Source organism: Phyllobates terribilis, unplaced genomic scaffold (genome assembly GCF_046119375.1).
Source record: "Phyllobates terribilis strain yellow unplaced genomic scaffold, ASM4611937v1 Scaffold_97__1_contigs__length_5976380, whole genome shotgun sequence".
Classification (NCBI taxonomy): Eukaryota; Metazoa; Chordata; class Amphibia; order Anura; family Dendrobatidae; genus Phyllobates; species Phyllobates terribilis.
In genome coordinates this window covers 2676217-2694333 of record NW_027362857.1, presented here as the reverse complement: position 1 = coordinate 2694333, position 18117 = coordinate 2676217, and the positions used below count along the sequence as shown (strand labels likewise).

Here is an 18117-nt window from a genome sequence, read left to right as displayed (position 1 = left end):
AGGAGCCGGGACTGGATGGGACATGGCTATGTCCACCTGTCAAATTCTGCAAGAGCGTTGGCGTTTCTTCTGCCAGTAATGCTACTTCAGTCCGTGCACAACTTTAGTCTTAATATATCGGCCTCACAGTATTTTATAATGGCCAAAAAACTGATTTTCAGCCATGTCAGAAACTTTCAAGATAATTTATAGTCTGATCCGCCATCTTGTCCGTGTCTTGGAAACCTGAGAATGAGCGCTAGTCTCGGCAATCCAACAATCCCATACACAATGAGGGGTCCGCATACTTGACCTCCAGTCCATTCATTATGGAGCCCACATTTGGGATTAGTGGGGTCTTTAGTGATTGGGCCCCAAGCGATCAGTAATTATCCCCTGTCCTATGGATAAGTGATAACGCACCATCTTGTTCCAAACCTTTAAGGTGAAGGCCCATTTGCACATCGCCTGTAGAGCATCACACAGATTCCCTCATATTACGGAGCTGCAGACGTTCTGCCATATTAGATTTATTTTTATGGAGGAACTTTCCCTAGAAACATTGTATTGTAATCTAAAGAAGAAAAGACGCCTCCATATGAACTTGAGGACACCTGAAGGAGCAGCATGGCCCTATACAATGAGAATATACGGCATGTGTCCTCTGATGATACCAGTATGTTCCACCATAACATGGACCTGTGTAATGGACAAGTAGCTACTACCAAACCCCAAAACCTATTGTAACCAGAGATAACACTATAAAAAAATTAAAGTTGCTTTTATTTTATTATTTAAATAAAAAATTCTCAAGAAATCTTAAAAGTTGACAATCAGGCGTCCATCATCCATATTTCCACGCATTCAGTAATAGCTGATGGTCGGTCTGACACATGTGCAGCCCAGAGTCACCAGCTCGCCCTCCAGTCTGTAGGAGAAGCTGCAGCCTTTCTGCTCCCGTCGTAGGACCATCACCTCCTGCTGGATGGGGAAGGAGATCAGGTCTGGACTTTCATGGCCATCAGCGTCTACACAAGCAAAAGTCAGACAATCGGCCTCGGCAATGACGACAGGGAACCTGTTGGTATCTGTGCTGAGACTGGGAATAAAAATACACAGTGAGAGAAGCTGTGTAACACCTGGTCCATGTCCGCGCTCCTTGTTCTTATCCTGCAGATTCTCGAGGCTTTTTCTTCAGTCTTCTGCTCTATAAATCTCCAGTTTCTCCCTCCATACAAGGTTATTCTGGGTGATGTCAGAGCCGCGCCGTGCGCTCTCAGCTTCTCTCCTTCATGTTTTATTTCTAATAACTGCAGCTGCATCTCCCTCCTCCCCTGAAGTCTATTTGGGGACAGGGGAGATTTCTGAACGGTTACTGGGAGCTTGTAGGCAGGAAAAGAAGAACGAGAGGCGGCTAGAAGATGGGAAGACGTTATTCTCCACTAAAGGGGTTATAAAAACATCCCGACAAGCTATTCCCTGCTATTGTAACTCTACTGAAAAGATTATTTTCTTTCTATACTTTACTAGACGTCCTTCTATAGGAGACTCCGGGAATCTCCACCGGACTGTATCACTATTCAGCGCTGCTTGTAATGTGACAGGTTGTGATATTACCTGTATTCCCAGGGGGACAGAGAGCGGGTGTGACCGTCCTCCATCTGCTCCGAGCCGTCCATAGAGCTGCTGTCAATCAGACTGGTGTCCACTGTCATACTGGTCATCTCTGTCTGCCCTCTAGAGGGAGCTCTTCACCCCTAGATCCTTCCTGATTATGGGGCAAATCCTCCTCTGGTAGAAAGGCCGATGAGCTGAAGGAGACCAGGACGGCCACCTGAGAGATAGGGAAAGATGGGGAGAACATGGAGAATAATTCACATCATTCCAAAAATAGGGGAAACTTGTCTTGTGCAGATGACGTTTGCCTTGAAGGGGTTGTCCCCTTTCAGAATAGTGACTATCATGGGCTACAGTGGCTGTAACAAAACAAACTGAGTATTACTCCCCCTCCCTGGGTCTAACTCCAGCTCTCCGCTGCTGCCTGATCTCTGCTGATTGTCTGCAGCACTGACATCACATCAACAACTCTACAGCCAATCATGGCTGTGTTCAGCTCACTGATTGGTTGCAATGCTGTCAACTTGATGTCAGCACTGCAGACAATCAGCACAGACCAGGCAGTGTCGGAAAGATGGCGTTAGACCCGGGGAGGGTGAGCAATACCTGGTGTGTTTTCTTATTTTATATATATATATATAACCCTTTCTTATAACCCCTTTAGCAAGGCTGAGTCTATTATCTTCCTTTAGAGGGGGAATTACAAATATTATGTGTCCTGTCCTGAAATGTAACGTCACCACTAGTGATGGGAGCAGCGGTAAATCAGTGAATAAATGAAATCTTCTACATCTTTGTGTTATTCCACTTTGTGTTTCATCTCTCACCATCTTCAGGATCTGTTTGATGTCAGTGAATGAGGACGGTTCTGTTTCCATTCGGAGGCCGTAATCCTGCACATTGCTGCTCCTGCTCTCAGCGGATACATTGTATCCAGTCTAGAAAATGCTCCTGAGCAAAATATATATCAGGACTAGTGTTGAGCATTCCGATACTGAAATATCGGGTATCGACCGATATTCGCGGTATGGGAGTTCTGATACTGAGTTCCGATACTTTTAGAATATAGAATACCGGAATCGGAAGTTCCCATAATGCCTGTGCTCTGCAGTGTCTCTGAAGGATGACAAGCTGGATGGCAGCGCTCAGCTTACTCTACTTGTCATTTAATGTTAAAGGATTTATTTAAAAAAATAATAGTGTTTTCATGCACCGTCTCTTTAAAAAAGCCGGCCGGCAATTCAGCATCGGCATACACCGGTACCCGACAATTTACAACAGAAAGAATAGAGCATCACACATAGATTAGAAAGATAGAAACATGTCAGTCACACATATATGAAGTACAGTGACAGTGTTGCTTACTGTACTTGTCATTTAGTGTAAAGGATTTATTTAAAAAAATAATAGTGTTTTCGTGCACCGTCTCTTTAAAAAAGTCGGCCGGCAATTCAGCAGCGGTACCCGACAATTTATAACAGAAAGAATAGAGCATCACACATAGATTAGAAAGATAGAAACATGTCAGTCACATATATAAGAAGTACAGTGATAGTGTTGATTACTGTACTTGTCATTTAGTGTTAAAATAAAGGATTTATTTAAAAAAAAATTGGCGCGGGGTTCCCCGTACTTTTAGGCTCTAGCGGAGGTTAAGCAGACGGCTGGGGCAGATGTTTGAAGCCTGGGAAGGGGGTAATACCCACGGAGCTTCCCAGGCTACTAATATCAGCCTTTACTAGCTATTAAAATGGGGGACCGCCCCAAAAAAATGACGTGGGGTTCCCCCTATTTTAATAGCTAGCAAAGGCTAGGCAGACAGCTGGGGGCTGATATTAATAGCCCAGGAAGGGTACCATGAATATTGGCCCCCTCCCAGGCTAGAAACACCAGCAGTCAGCTGCCCCAGAAATGGCGCATCCTTAGGATGCGCCAATTCTGGCACTTAGCCTCACTCTTCCCATAGCTCTTGAGCAGGAGAATTTTCCCACGCTGTCAGTGACGTGCATGACGTGAGCTGAGTTCATTGGACATGAACTCGGCTCATCTGGATGCGGTCACAGCGAGACACTGAGGAGCACAAGCATGTCTGCGCTTCTCAGTCTCTGCGGCATGGCAAGCTGGATGGCAGCTTTCGGCTGCGATCCAGCCTGTCATGTGAATGTGACGCGCCCCCTGGGCCTATGCTGTGCTGCTATGCAGGGGGAATACCCGGAACCGGATCGCTGGGGGTTGTAGTTCTCCGTGGCGGTGACCCGGTCCGTGCCCAGGGTGGTCAAACCAGTGGCAGTCTTAATGGTGTTATAATAAGTGTCCGACTACGCCACCCGTGGATTGCGGTCAGTGGGGACCGCCGCTGCGCTGCAGACCGCTGAGGCTGATGTTGTTTGCGCAGCCAAGAATGGGATAACTCCCCACGGGAGAAGTATTACCTCAGGGCAGCTAGTGTAAGAGATGATGGTGGTGATGGTGTGAGTGTCCCAGTACTGATGGTGCTGGTGCGGCGAGGAACCACAGAGACGTGCAGCTGCAGTTTTCAATGCTTTACTCACAGTTCTTTATCAGGTCACTTGTGCACAGTTAGGACCGCCCGAGCCGTGCTGCGTTCACCAGGTGAGGGACTCGGTCAACTCCCAGGCAATTCCAGAGTGTGGTTCAGAGCTCCCCTCTCTTCCTTTCTACTGGCCGTCCCCACCAGTGACCCACCTTTGTCCAGCTTCCTCGGGCCTTCTGTTGGCGAAACCTCTCCCGGTTTCCCTGACCCTATACGGTATGCCTTTCTGGTGGATGTAGTGAGGGGTCGCACCAAGATGTGGTCACAACCTCCGGTTTTGGCTGAGGATTAGTCGCCTCCACCAATTCGGGTTCCGGTACCCTGCTCTGCCAACCCTTCACCCTATATCTCCTGGACATATGGGCTCCCTGTCAGCCCTCTCTGGCTGAACTCCTCTCTGAACTGACCACGGGACTGAACACTGTTCTAAGATGGTGCCCACCTTATATACCTCCCTCTATGTGTGAGCCCAGGTGACTAGCAACCAATGGGCTCCTACCTATGCCCAGAGACCCACCCCTATCTGCTCCTACACCACTGGGTTTTCCTCCCACCCCCCCACTCCAGCCAGGAACAGATGCTGTCTTGCCTGCACTTCTGTCTAGTGGGAGCACCGTTGAGCTGTCCCTCGGAAATGGGGTGTGTGTGGTGCATGCAGCTTACTGAGTCCTGGTCCACACTCCATCCTTACCCGGGAGTGGAATATCACACCTCTGGTTTGAGGTGCAATACCCCTGTAGCAGCCGAGTCCTCGGGGTGCTACAAATGTAGCAGAGCTGGAGCCGTCCTGGGAACCATGGAAAGGTAAGGATACGGTTGGTTTATTATTTTTCTTTTATTGCAGGAGATCACTGGCTTCAGCTGGAATGGGCGTGATGGTAAGTATGGTTTAATGTAGAACAATAAAGAATTGTGTCTTTATTTCAATTAAAGGACTTTATTCTGGGTGATTGTGTTTTTTTTTTAACTTTGACTTCGATGCTGAATTGCATGGCCCCTCATCCGAATCCTGGTATGCATGCCTCCCTCATCCCCAATCCCGGTATGCGTGGCACCCCTCATCCCCAATCCTGGTATGCGTGGCACCCCTCATCCCCAATCCCGGTATGCGTGGCACCCCTCATCCACAATCCCGGTATGCATGGAACCCCTCATCCCCAATCCCGGTATGCGTGGCATCCCTCATCCCTATTCTGGTATGCGTGGCACCTTTCATACCCAATCCTGGTATGCGGTGCACCCCTCATCCCCAATCCTGGTAAGCGTGGCACCCCTCATCCCCAATCCCGGTATGCGTGGCACCCCTCATCCCTATTCTGGTATGCGTGGCACCCCTCATCCCTATTCTGGTATGTGTGGCACCCCTCATCCCTATTCTGGTATGCATGGCAACTTTCATCCCCAATCCTGGTATGCATGGCACCCCTCATCCCCAATCCCGGTATGCGTGGCACCCCTCATCCCTATTCTGGTATGCGTGGCACCTTTCATCCCCAATCCTGGTATGCGTGGCACCCCTCATCCCCAATCCTGGTATGCATGGCTCCCCTCATCCCCAATGCCATTATGCGTGGCACCCCTCATCCCCAATCCTGGTATGCGTGTCACCCCTCATCCCCAATCCTGGTATGCGTGTTTCCCCTCATCCCCAATCCCATTATGCGTCGCACCCCTCATCCCCAATCCCATTATGCGTGGCACCCCTCATCCCCAATCCCATTATGCGTGGCTCCCGTCATCCCCAATCACATTATGCGTGGCACCCCTCATCCCCTATCCCGGTATGCGTGGCACCCCTCATACCCAATCCTGGTATGCGTGTCACCCCTCATCTCCAATCCTGGTATGCGTGTTTCCCCTCATCCCCAATCCCATTATGCGTCGCACCCCTCATCCCCAATCCCATTATGCGTGGCACCCCTCATCCCCAATCTCATTATGCGTGGCTCCCCTCATCCCCAATCCCATTATGCGTGGCACCCCTCATACCCAGTCCTGATATGCGTGGCACCCCTCATCCCCAATCCTGGTATGCGTGGCACCCCTCATCCCCCCACTATACATACATCCCCCAAAAAATAAACAGTTATACTCACGTTTCTTCTCTGTACCCCAGCGCTGCAGCGTCCTGTTCTGCCGGAGGCCGGGGGAGGAGTGCGGCGACAGAGCACCGCGCTGTAAATGTGCCTTCAGTAAAATGGCACCGGATAGCGTTATGCGCATGCGCTGATCCGACGTCTCACTCCGCACCCGGTCTCCGCTGAAGAGAGGTACCGCGGCAACGCTCCTCCCGGTCAGGTAAGTATGTAAGTATGGCGCCGGAGATCGCAGTGTGCTTTCAGTGCCTATGCATACCGCGCTCTCCGACGCCATACACCTCCTCTTACCGGTAACGGCTGGATGCGGTCTTCTGTGTGGAGCTTCGGACAGAGACCCGCATCCCCGGTTATATTATAGATACTGTAATATTACAGGACAGTGAGGTTTCTCCAATGTTCAAGAGGGAATGTTGTTAGAAAGGGTTTGTCGAATTGTGAGACAGATATTACTGCTTAAATATATTGTATTACTTATCATTGCAACCAGTATAATACTCCAGAGCTGTATTCATAATTCTCTCGGATCAGTAATGTAATGTATGTACACAGTGACTGCACCAGCAGAATAGTGAGTGCATCTCTAGGGTATAATACAGGATATAACTCAGGATCAGTACAGGATCAGTAATGTAATATATATACACAGTGACTGCACCAGCAGAATAGTGAGTGCAGCTCTGGAGTATAATATAGGATGTAACTCAGGATCAGTACAGGATAAATAATGTAATATATGTATACAGTGACTGCTCCAGCAGAATAGTGAGTGCAGCTCTGGGGTATAATACAGGATATAACTCAGGATCAGTAATGTAATATATGTACACAGTGACTCCACCAGCAGAATAGTGAGTGCAGCTCTGGGGTATAATACAGGATGTAACTCAGGATCAGTACAGGATCAGTAATGTAATGTATGTACACAGTGACTGCACCAGCAGAATAGTGAGTGCAGCTCTGATCAGCTGTTGCTCACTGTGGTGATTTAGGGTGTGGTGGCCGCAGATCCTGCTGTGTGCTCCAGCTCTCCTGAGAACCAACACCTCTCCACCTGGGGATCTGCTCTCTCTCCTACCCAGGGAGAGAGTGGGTTTCCTGGGATGAGTGATGGAGCCAAGTCCCAGGCTTCTGCTTCCCGAACCAGGCGGTGGGGGGCAGAAGAAACCAGCAACCGGCCTGCACATCGGAGGACTCGGGGGTGAGACCCTCCACCAGGAGTCGCAGCAATGTGGCTCCTACTCCCCCCAGGACTGTGGAGACTCCTAGAAGCCGCAAGGCTTCCAACATGGAGGAAAAGCCTGACAGCGCGCACGATGGTGCTCCTTCCGGAGTTAATCTGAGTGCTCACGGAGGTGAGGCCGACCTCACTGAGGGGGGTTGGGGGCTGCAGGGACCCCGGGAGTCTGTGTCCACCTATGCCTCCCGGGTCATGATCCACCACCGTGAGTATGAAGATGCAAGTAAGCTCGTCAAGAGGCTTTGGGAGGAGCTGCGCTGCACAAGCGCCAAAGCTGCAGGTGCCTCCAAACCGAGGAAGACAAAGCTCCAAGCAAAGGTAAAGAGGCTCAAAACTGAGATTAATGTGCTGGATCTAAGGAAAGCTGCCATCAGGGAGCAGAGTGGTCCATTTAAAGAAAATCTGATAAATGAAGATTGTTTCAGAGAAATGGCTGATAACAGAGAGCAAAGGCAGATGGGGCTGCAGCCTGAGAGACAGGTGGATGATGAGAGTGATGATGACCAGCAGAAAGCCCCACCTGGCAGCCAGCAAAGTCAACCGCAGGCCACGTGCAGTGAGCTCCCTGCAGGGCAGGCAACAATGGCCTCCGGTCGCAGTTCTGCCAGCTCTGTGGAGGACAGTGACAGTAGCGGCAAGGAAGGGGCGCTAATGGCAGAAATAAAGCTCCTGGAGTCCCCAGTGTGCCTCCAAAACTTCCATCTTGGTGACGATCTACCAGAAGAGGCACCTGGGGGCCACAAAAAGCTGCAGGAAGTGGTAAGCTATGTATATGCCCCCCTCCCTGTACCCCCTGAGTCAGCGGCAGGCTCACCTCGCTGTATAAGCCCCGTTGCCCAGCCCAGCCCGGGTTCTGCTGTGGATCCGGTGCAAAGTCGCGGGGAGATTACACAGCGTGGTAGTGAGGCGCAGAGCTCCGTCTCTGCTTGTAGTAGCGGGGACGCAGCAGGAGGTGCATCAGCCGAGAGGCTGGAAAGTGATGGCGGCCCAGCGGCGCGCGTTCGGTCAGACCATGATGCTGCGGTGCGCTCCTCAGTGGGATGGGGGAGCAGCCCGGTGTCGGGGGCAGCTTCGATAGCCTCGGCGCCTCTGAATGCTGTTGCCGCTGATCACTTAGTTGAGAAGCTGCGACAGTGTGAGGGGGCTGCTGGGGCTGAGCGTTCCAGTCCTCCCATGAAAGTGTTATTTTGTGTTGGCGCCACTGGTCAGGAAGATCCTGATGCTAAAGATCAGCAGCGCCTCACAACAGCTAAAGATCAGCGTCGCATCTCTACAAATGCAAAACAGCGGAAATTACCGACTGATGATGTGGAGGGCACACATAAGACCAGGGGTGAGGTCTCCTCCAGTTCTATGGAGGGGACTGAGCCCCTTGTGCCTGATGATGCTGAGGTCAAAATGTCATCCACCATTGTTACTGGTCTAGTAGGAATGAATGTGGTGGTGGGTGTGAATGAGGCCAATTCATTGTCCAGTGGTGTGGTTGCTGGTTTGGTGGAGGGTGAGATGGAGGTGGGTAATGGTGATGCTGTTTGGGCTTATGTAGTCACTGGTCCGATTGCCCCCCCGGTGGTGGCAATACCTGTCCAAAGTTATGCTAGTGTCACCGCCGGGGCAAATAGGGCATCCTCCTCGTCTCCGGGCTTTGGGGACAGCATGTTGCAACGGCGCCTTCTGGAGGCTCTAAAGAAGGGGGAGAGATCACTAATGGTAGAGGGTCGAGAGGTTGATCTATACTTCTGGATAGAGAGGCATGGCCTCGGGGCCTTCCGAGAGCAAAAAGGGGGGGATACAGTGTGGTCCCTCCCAACAGCCGGGCCAGGCAGTGTGCGTAAGAATGTGGTCCGTCTTCGGTGGAGGGGCAGTGATGCATGTCCTCCAAGGTCTAAAGTTGTGGAGCTCCTGCTGAGGATGGGCTTCAAGGCTATTGACATCTATGCCTTGATACATCCCTATTCCACGCCTGAGTTTGATGTCAGCTTTGTTCAGCCGGAGGGGCTTGAGCTCTTCTGGACGAATTATGAGTTGGCAAAAAATGAGCCCGGCTGGCGAGACTTTGCCGTTCAGGCAGTGTCTCGCCAAAACCAAATCAAGAAAGTGACCGTGATGACTCGTAACGAGTCACTTTCTTGTTATGACATCATGACGTGGCTTGGTCGGTATGGAGAGGTAGTGGAGACGCCAAAGAAAAAACGCGACGAGTTTAGTATCTGGTCAGGGTCCTGGACATTTATGGTAAAACTTAAGCATTCAGGTGGTACGGTTGCCCACATTCCAACATCTGCCTTCCTTGGTATGGATCGTATCCTGGTGTTCTACCAGGGGCAACCGAAGCTCTGTCACAGGTGCGGCGACCCCACACACTTCAGTGCAAACTGCACTGTGCAGAAATGTGCGTTGTGTGGGGGTGTCGGCCATCTTGCTGCCTCTTGTGTGGAGATTAGGTGCCACCTGTGTGGTGAGTTAGGTCACCTATTCAGCCGTTGTCCTCGCTCCTTCGTTAATGCAGTTGAGACCCCGGTGGGAGAAAGCCGTGAGGCCGATTCTGCTGGGGAGGGGACTAGCAGGGGTGGGGGAGATGAGGGGCCAGGGAAGAAAAGCAATAAAAGACGCCTGCCCAGCTGAGGCATCTAGACAAGTGCAGACAGGAGAGGTAGTAGTAAGTCAGAGTGGTGGGAGATGTTCAAGAAAAGGGTGGCGAGATTCTTCCGCCAGCTCTTGAGCCTCAGGAGCCTGGACAGGTATCGCCTGTATCAGGGCCTGAGGAGGAAACTCGAGCATCTTGTCTCAACTGGAGGTAGCCGCGAGGAGATCTCCAGAGTGAAATCTTTGCTAATGAGGTGTCAGTATGATAGGCACGCATCTTTGGGTTTTGAGAGGGATTATGGGAAGTACCGCTCGCCAGACCCTTACTAAAACTGCAAGATATCAGTGAATAGTAAAGTTGTTACAGGACTGGTTGACACTGCGGGGTCCCTGAAAAGATCCAGATCAGGGATCCTAGAGGTAGTCAGATCCTTCTACTCGCACCTCTTGGGGAAGAGGGATCTGGATTGGGATGAGATGTCGGCTTTTCTGGCTGAAGCCATCCCCGAACCAGGGGTAGACCCCTCTCTTGGTGTTTTGACAGAGATGATCAGGGAAGAGGAAGTTAAGTTGGCGATTGAAGGGCTTACCCTAAAGAAATCTCCCGGTCCAGATGGCTTAACATCTGAATTCTATAAGACCTTTAAGGACGCCTTGGTTCCCCTCTTGACTGCGGTATTCAATGAGTGTCTTTCCTCGGGCACTCTGCCAAAGTCAATGAGGCGGTCTACCCTGATCATCTTGTCAAAGGGTAAGGACTCATTTTGCATTGAGAATTGGTGTCCCATAGCGCTTCTCAATGCAGACAGGAAGGTTTTGGCAAAGGTGCTGTTTAATCGGCTGGTGAAATTTGTGCCCCGACTCCTTTCGGGAGCCCAGCTTTGCTCTGTTCCGAGCCGCAATACAATTAGTGCTCTACTCTGTGTCCGAGAGGTGGTGGAGCAGGGTAGGGCTGGCCACTTCAAGGGGTACATGCTGTTATTGGACCAGGAAAAAGCGTTTGATCGGTTTAATCATGAGTACCTCTGGTCTGTCCTTCTGAGGTATGGGCTGCCGGGGGGGTTTGTTGATTGGCTTAAGACCTTGTACGCTGGGGCAGAGAGTTTCCCGCATGTGAACGGTTGGATTGGCAGCTCTTTCGAGGTTGGGTGTGGTGTTCACCAGGGTTGTCCCTTGAGCCCACTGCTGTACGTGTTTGCGCTTGACCCACTTCTTAGGAGGGTGGAGCGTGGACCGTTGGCTGGGATCGGGATGGACCGGGAAGCACCAGAAGCCACTCTGAGAGTGGTGGCGTATGCCGATGACGTCACTGTTTTTGTTTCCTCTGATGGGGAGGCAGAATGGCTGATGTCAGAGGTAAATCGCTACTTGGAGGCATCCGGGTCTAAGATCAACCGGGATAAGTGTGAGAGTCTCGGGCTGGGAGGAGGAGATTCTGGTTTTGATCTCCCAGACACCCTTCCAGAACCCAAAGTCTCTGGAATAGTTCTTGGCTTTGAATTTGGCCAGGGGGATTACCCCAAACAAAATTGGGACAGCAGGCTGGAAATCACCACTCAGTAGGTGAACCAATGGAAGGGTTGGTCTTTGACCCTAAGGGAAAGGGTAAACCTGATTAAAACCTACCTGCTCCCTTTGCTGATCTATCTGGGCAGTGTGTGCATCTTGCCGGAGCCTCTCTGGACTCGGGTCTACAGTTTGTTCTTCCAACTGTTATAGGGGAATAGACTGAACCTGGTCAAGAGGGAGCTTACTTACCGTACGAGGAGACTAGGAGGGTTGGGTATGGTCAACCCTGTGGTATTCCTTGTGAATACCTTCATTAAGATCAATATTGCAAACCTCTGGAAAGAGAGGGCTCCTCTGTGGGTATTCTCCTGTAGGGGATGGTTTCAGCCTTTCTTCCAGGAATGGGAGACAGGATGGCAAGTGAAGGATCTACGCACACCGCATGGACATCTCCCGGCTTACGCTACCGTGGTTCTGAAGGTAATTCGATGGTGGGGTCTGGAAATGTGGGAGGTCAGGACTCTGCCAAGGAAGCTCTCCTTGACAAAAGGGTTCTGTTGACCCATTTTCAGAGGCCTCTGGTGCTCAGGGATTGTCCAAGTCGGGATCTTGTGGTGGGTCTGCATCTTTTGAATTCTATCAGGATCCCCTCGAAGTTTTGGGACTTGGCTTGGCGCTGTTTCCATGGGAAACTGTGTGTGAGGGACAATCTGAAGTGTAGGAGCTCTGAGGACAGGAACTGTCCTCGGGAGCATTGTGGTACCATGCTAGAAGGCATGGACCACTTCCTGCTTTGTTGTCCCTTTAACACAGAGGTGTACAACAGGGTGGGCGCCTCCATTGGCTGGCCACGGCTGGCCGATCTCTCTTATGCGGAATGGGCCTATGGAGCATTCGGAGACCTGGGTGGTCGGGGCCGCTGCACCTTATTTCTAGTTAGCACAGTGGTTAGGTATCACAAGTGGAACGCACGGTGCTTAGTATCGACGCAAAGGAAAATCCTCCCAATGGACGATGTGTTTAGGACCATACTCGGTGACCTGGTGAAGATACGTTCTCTGGAGTATGAGAGACTGGGCACACGTCGGGCCGCTCTCCTCTTGAGGGGCTTTTCTTTTAGTGTGCCCTAGTCTGGTCATCTCTTCTCCTGGTGGTGGGCTGCTGCTGACACCGTAGATTTTTGTTTTGTTTTGATCAGTAGACAGTGATGTAGGGCTGCAGTCGCCGAACTTGGGCTTGTGGTTATTTTATTGTTTGTTATTGTATTGTTTGTTTCTGTATATATTGTATATAAGGATACGGATTTGGGTGTAGGTGTGAGGTTGGGTGGTGGGAAAAGGGGGGAGGTGGGTTCATCTTGTGGGACACTAATTATTTGGGTGAGAAACTGGCACTGCCTGATCTGGCCTATGGACGTTGGACATGGACTGAGGCATGAGACGCAGGACCAGCTTTCAGGTCAGTGCCGGGGTTGGGACTGGTCGGCTCGAGTGTGGGATGTTTTGTTTTCTCTTGTATATATTTGTATAGTTAGTATTTATTTTATATTATTTATAAAAAAAGTGTATATATATATATATATATATATATATATATATATATATTAGTTTGTATATAATTTTGTCGGCTATTGTTTATTTTACTTACTATATTGTTATTTGTTTGGCAACCGGACCAGATGTCATAGTGTAAGTAGTTGTTTATTCTGTATATATGTATAATATGTGTGTGAGGAGAGAGGGAGCGGCTGGACCAGTTCATTACATTGTTTATTTTGTGGTTATTAATTTTGTTTTGTTTCTGTTATTATTATTGTTATGTTTTTCATTTTTATAATAAAAAGATCTACAGGATGTAACTCAGGATCAGTACAGGATCAGTAATGTAATGCATGTACACAGTGACTGCACCAGCAGAATAGTGAGTGCAGCTCTGGAGTATAATACAGGATGTAACTCAGGATCAGTACAGGATCAGTAATGTAATGTATGTACACAGTGACTGCACCAGCAGAATAAAGAGTGCAGCTCTGGAGTATAATACAGGATGTAACTCAGGATCAGTACAGGATCAGTAATGTAATTTATGTACACAGTGACTGGACCAGCAGAATAGTGAGTGCAGCTCTGGAGTATAATACAGGATGTAACTCAGGATCAGTACAAAATCAGTAATGTAATGTATGTACACAGCGACTGCACCAGCAGAATAGTGAGTGCAGCTCCGGAGTATAATACAGGATGTAACTCAGGATTAGTAATGTAATATATGTACACAGTGACTGCACCAGCAGAATAGTGAGTGCAGCTCTGGAGTATAATACAGGATGTAACTCAGGATCAGTACAAAATCAGTAATGTAATGTATGTACACAGTGACTGCAAAAGCAGAATAGTGAGTGCAGCTCTGGAGTATAATACAGGATGTAACTCAGGATCAGTAATGTAATGTATGTACACAGTGACTGCACCAGCAGAATAGTGAGTGCAGCTCCGTGGTATAATACAGGATGTAACTCAGGATCAGTACAGGATCAGTAATGTAATTTATGTACACAGTGACTGGACCAGCAGAATAGTGAGTGCAGCTCTGGAGTATAATACAGGATGTAACTCAGGATCAGTACAAAATCAGTAATGTAATGTATGTACACAGTGACTGCAAAAGCAGAATAGTGAGTGCAGCTCTGGAGTATAATACAGGATGTAACTCAGGATCAGTAATGTAATGTATGTACACAGTGACTGCACCAGCAGAATAGTGAGTGCAGCTCCGGGGTATAATACAGGATGTAACTCAGGATCAGTACAGGATCAGTAATGTAATGTATGTACACAGTGACTGCACCAGCAGAATAGTGAGTGCAGCTCTGGGGTATAATACAGGATGTAACTCAGGATCAGTACAGGATCAGTAATGTAATCTATGTACACAGCGACTGCACCAGCAGAATAGTGAGTGCAGCTCTGGAGTATAATACAGGATGTAACTAAGGATCAGTAATGTAATGTATGTACACAGTGACTGCACCAGCAGAATAGTGAGTGCAGCTCTGGGGTATAATACAGGATGTAACTCAGGATCAGTACAGGATCAGTAATGTAATGTATGTACACAGCGACTGCACCAGCAGAATAGTGAGTGCAGCTCTGGAGTATAATACAGGATGTAACTCAGGATCAGTACAGGATCAGTAATGTAATGTATGTACACAGTGACTGCACCAGCAGAATAGTGAGTGCAGCTCTGGAGTATAATACAGGATGTAACTCAGGATCAGTACAGGATCAGTAATGTAATGTATGTACACAGTGACTGACCAGCAGAATAGTGAGTGCAGCTCTGGAGTATAATACAGGATGTAACTCAGGATCAGTAATGTAATGTATGTACACAGTGACTGCACCAGCAGAATAGTGAGTGCAGCTCTGGAGTATAATACAGGATGTAACTCAGGATCAGAAATGTAATGCATGTACACAGTGACTGCTCCAGCAGAATAGTGAGTGCAGCACTTGCATGGGGCCACCACCATTTTGTTTGTTATCCTGTGTTATGATACAATGACATGACAATATAATATATTGGTGAATGAATTCCACTTAGAATGTTGGAATTTCTTCTATGTGTTATATAGTCATATCTGGTTGCTCTTGGCTTGAGCGCTGTTGCATATCTTTGGGATAGGTCCATACGAGTATGAATATTATTAGTGTATATTATTGATCCATTATTTAACCCTTACTTATACCACTACATAATGCTGACACTTCCACAATGTCCCCTATCACATGTGTGACATCTTCTGTCCTCAGGTTTTCTCCACTTTGCTTCTTCTGATCTTCATCTCTTGTGTCCATGGAAGAGAAGAGCAGGTCCCTGGCGCTGATGGCTGGGAGGCCCCTCTAGGGTCCTGCGGGGGATGTCTCTTCACACCGGACACCACATTTCCTCCACGTGTGAAGGTGGATATGAAGGTCGGCAGTCGGAGTTCTGCACAAGTAATGGCGGACAGTGTGAGGAGCCCCTCCATCTCTCCATGGGAATACAGGGAAATGTACATGGAGTAATGGCAGAAATAATAATAATGATATATGGGGGTCAGCAGGCCGGAGTATGGCGGACTAAACATGGTTACTGCTGTGTCCTGATCTCTCTCATCTCCTTCCACCAGCTCTAATGTGGACAGTAACAGATTCCCTGCGGTCATCAGCGAGGCCCGATGTCTCCACCGCGGATGTTTGGACCCGGAGGGTCATGTGGACCTCAGCATGAACTCAGTCCCCATCAGACAGGAGATCCTTGTCCTGCGTGGTGAGATGAGAGGATGTGTCCCACCTATAGGCTGGAGAAGCAGCTGGTGACGGTGGGCTGCACCTGTGTCCGGCCCATCATCCAGTACCTGGAGTAACAGACGCCATTGTCACGGAGCCTCAGCTGTCATGTAGCGTCTTTGTTACCCCTAACGACCAATCAGAAATCACGTTTATTTTTCTTGTGTAATTTACAAATGTAAAAGCTGAATTCTAATCGGTTGCTATCGGCAACGAGAGTTCAAGGATTATTTATACAATGTAGAGAATAATGAAAGTGTTGCCCGTAGCAACCAGTCAGATTCCAGCCATCGATTCCGCACTGCAAGAGGCAAAACGGCAGAAATCTGATTGGTCGTCAGGAGCAGCAGCGACAAGAACTTTGTTATTTTTATAAATCGCTGAGTAATATTATTATAAGACGTATTTCTTGCTTTATAATTGAATTATTTATTATTAGTTGTTGTATTTTTATATAAATGTTTCTCATATTTATACAAATATTTATTACAGAAAATCATTAAAACTATTAGTTAACCTTTGTGTTGTGAGTATATACTGTATATATAGTGGAAAGACAATCCTGGAATCATTTCTAGCTGTTAGAAGATCTTTTACAGTATTTTTTTTTAGTTGATCCATTAAAATAAAACAATGAAACAAATTTGTAAATCTTGTGTAGTGTATACAGCTCTTATGCAGACCTATGTGTCTCCATGGTTACAGATTAGAATACACCTGTTTCTTCAGTTATTTTCTCTTTCCGATGCTTTGAGGCTCTTGGAATACAAATATGGTGGTGATCGGAGAACGTAGGAGGAGATTTATTAGGACAAGTGTTTCATTTCCCAAGATTACAGAGGACCTGTCACCTGCTCAAAAAAATTGAGCTAAATATCTAAACATCCCTGAGCTCCACTGATTTCGACTCTTTTTTTATGTTTTGTAGAAAGAATTAAAAATAATTAACTATTAAAATGTAGAATTTCTCTAATGTCAGGCAGGGTTATTTATAATAGAGACCTGGGTGTGGTGGTGAGTAATAATTAGCGATGAGCGAGCTTGCTCGCAACTGCTCGGTACTCGCCACTCGTCACTGTAATACCGCAGCCATGTTGGTTGTGGCATTACAGTGATTGGCTGGCCGCACAGCGTCATCAGGTCTATATCAAACCCGGGACCCTAAGCTCGTCACAGTCTACCCTTCAGACAGGCAGAGTAGGGAGAGCTGCTGCTGAGCGAGGGAGAGAATTGGCGGTTGAATTAGTCAGGTATTCCACAGCAATATTCATCTATACTAACAGTCCTGCTAAGGACTAATCCAGATGCATATATTACTGGTGATAGCAGGAGTTAGGCAGAGTTTGTGGAGAGTGTATACAGCACAATAAATCCATTGAACGTTCTGTCTGCTGCTGTTACTCATATCCACAGCCTTAGATAACAGGTTTAATATTCTTTTTGCGCTTAATCCTAATTATTTGGTTGAAATGCAATATAATACACCATTTTTACTGCTCCATTTGCTTGTTAGCAGCATACAGCCAGATTTGTTTGATTTTAATAGCATTGCTGTATTGTGGAAGCAGAGAAACTTGTCCATCTCAGGTGATACGATGTTACTGCGGAAATAATCCTGACATTTTTGGAAATGTGACTAATATTATACTCCATTTAAAGTGTGTCAGTTGTGTGCTGTTCAAACCTATTCACACTTGGACGCTAACCAATACCATACTATAAGGCCACTGCTTAAAACCGTGGTCATCAGACGTGATCCGATATTACTGCTGTAATAATCCTGACATTTTTGGGTACGTGACAAATATTATACTCCATTTAAAATGGGCAAAGCACGTGGCAAGGGACTGGAAAGAGGACAAGATGCTGATGGTGCACGCAGAGGCCGAGGTCATGGGCAAGCTGAAATTATGCCTGCTGAGGGAGCACTACAAGCACCCATATCATGTCGACCTACCTTCCTGCTCCACTTTGTAGGGGGCCGCGAAACACCACTATTGAAGCCAAAGCAGTGTGAAAAGGTTGTTGGTTGGATAGCAGATAATGTTTCCAGTCAGTTTGCCACCACCACCACCCTGTCTTCCACATGGTCCAGTCTCAGTAGCCGTGAGTCTGGACCGCATATTCCTCACTCTGATCCTCCTTTCTCCCACCATGCCGAGTGCCTGGAGACAACTGATCCCACACTTGGACACTCTGAAG

At 48.2% G+C, this 18117-nt stretch overlaps 1 protein-coding gene across 1 annotated transcript; it reads right to left on the bottom strand.

Moving 5' to 3' along the window:
• Positions 1-843: 843 nt before the first annotated feature.
• On the bottom strand, positions 844-1301 carry LOC141198545 (interleukin-17F-like). Its single transcript, XM_073662979.1, has 2 exons — positions 1216-1301; positions 844-1078 (listed from the first exon to the last, which is right to left on the bottom strand). The coding sequence occupies exons 1-2, from the start codon at positions 1299-1301 to the stop codon at positions 844-846; spliced, it is 321 nt and encodes a 106-aa protein (XP_073519080.1).
• Between the last annotated feature and the right edge of the window lie 16816 nt (positions 1302-18117).

What these genes read in the sequence shown, in the direction of transcription:
- LOC141198545 (XM_073662979.1), bottom strand. Translation starts at nt 1,301, where the DNA reads ATGCAGCTGCAGTTATTAGAAATAAAACATGAAGGAGAGAAGCTGAGA. An exon ending in ACATCACCCAGAATAACCTT is followed by an intron (nt 1,079 to 1,215) that starts GTATGGAGGGAG and finishes TTTTATTCCCAG; the next exon opens with TCTCAGCACAGATACCAACA.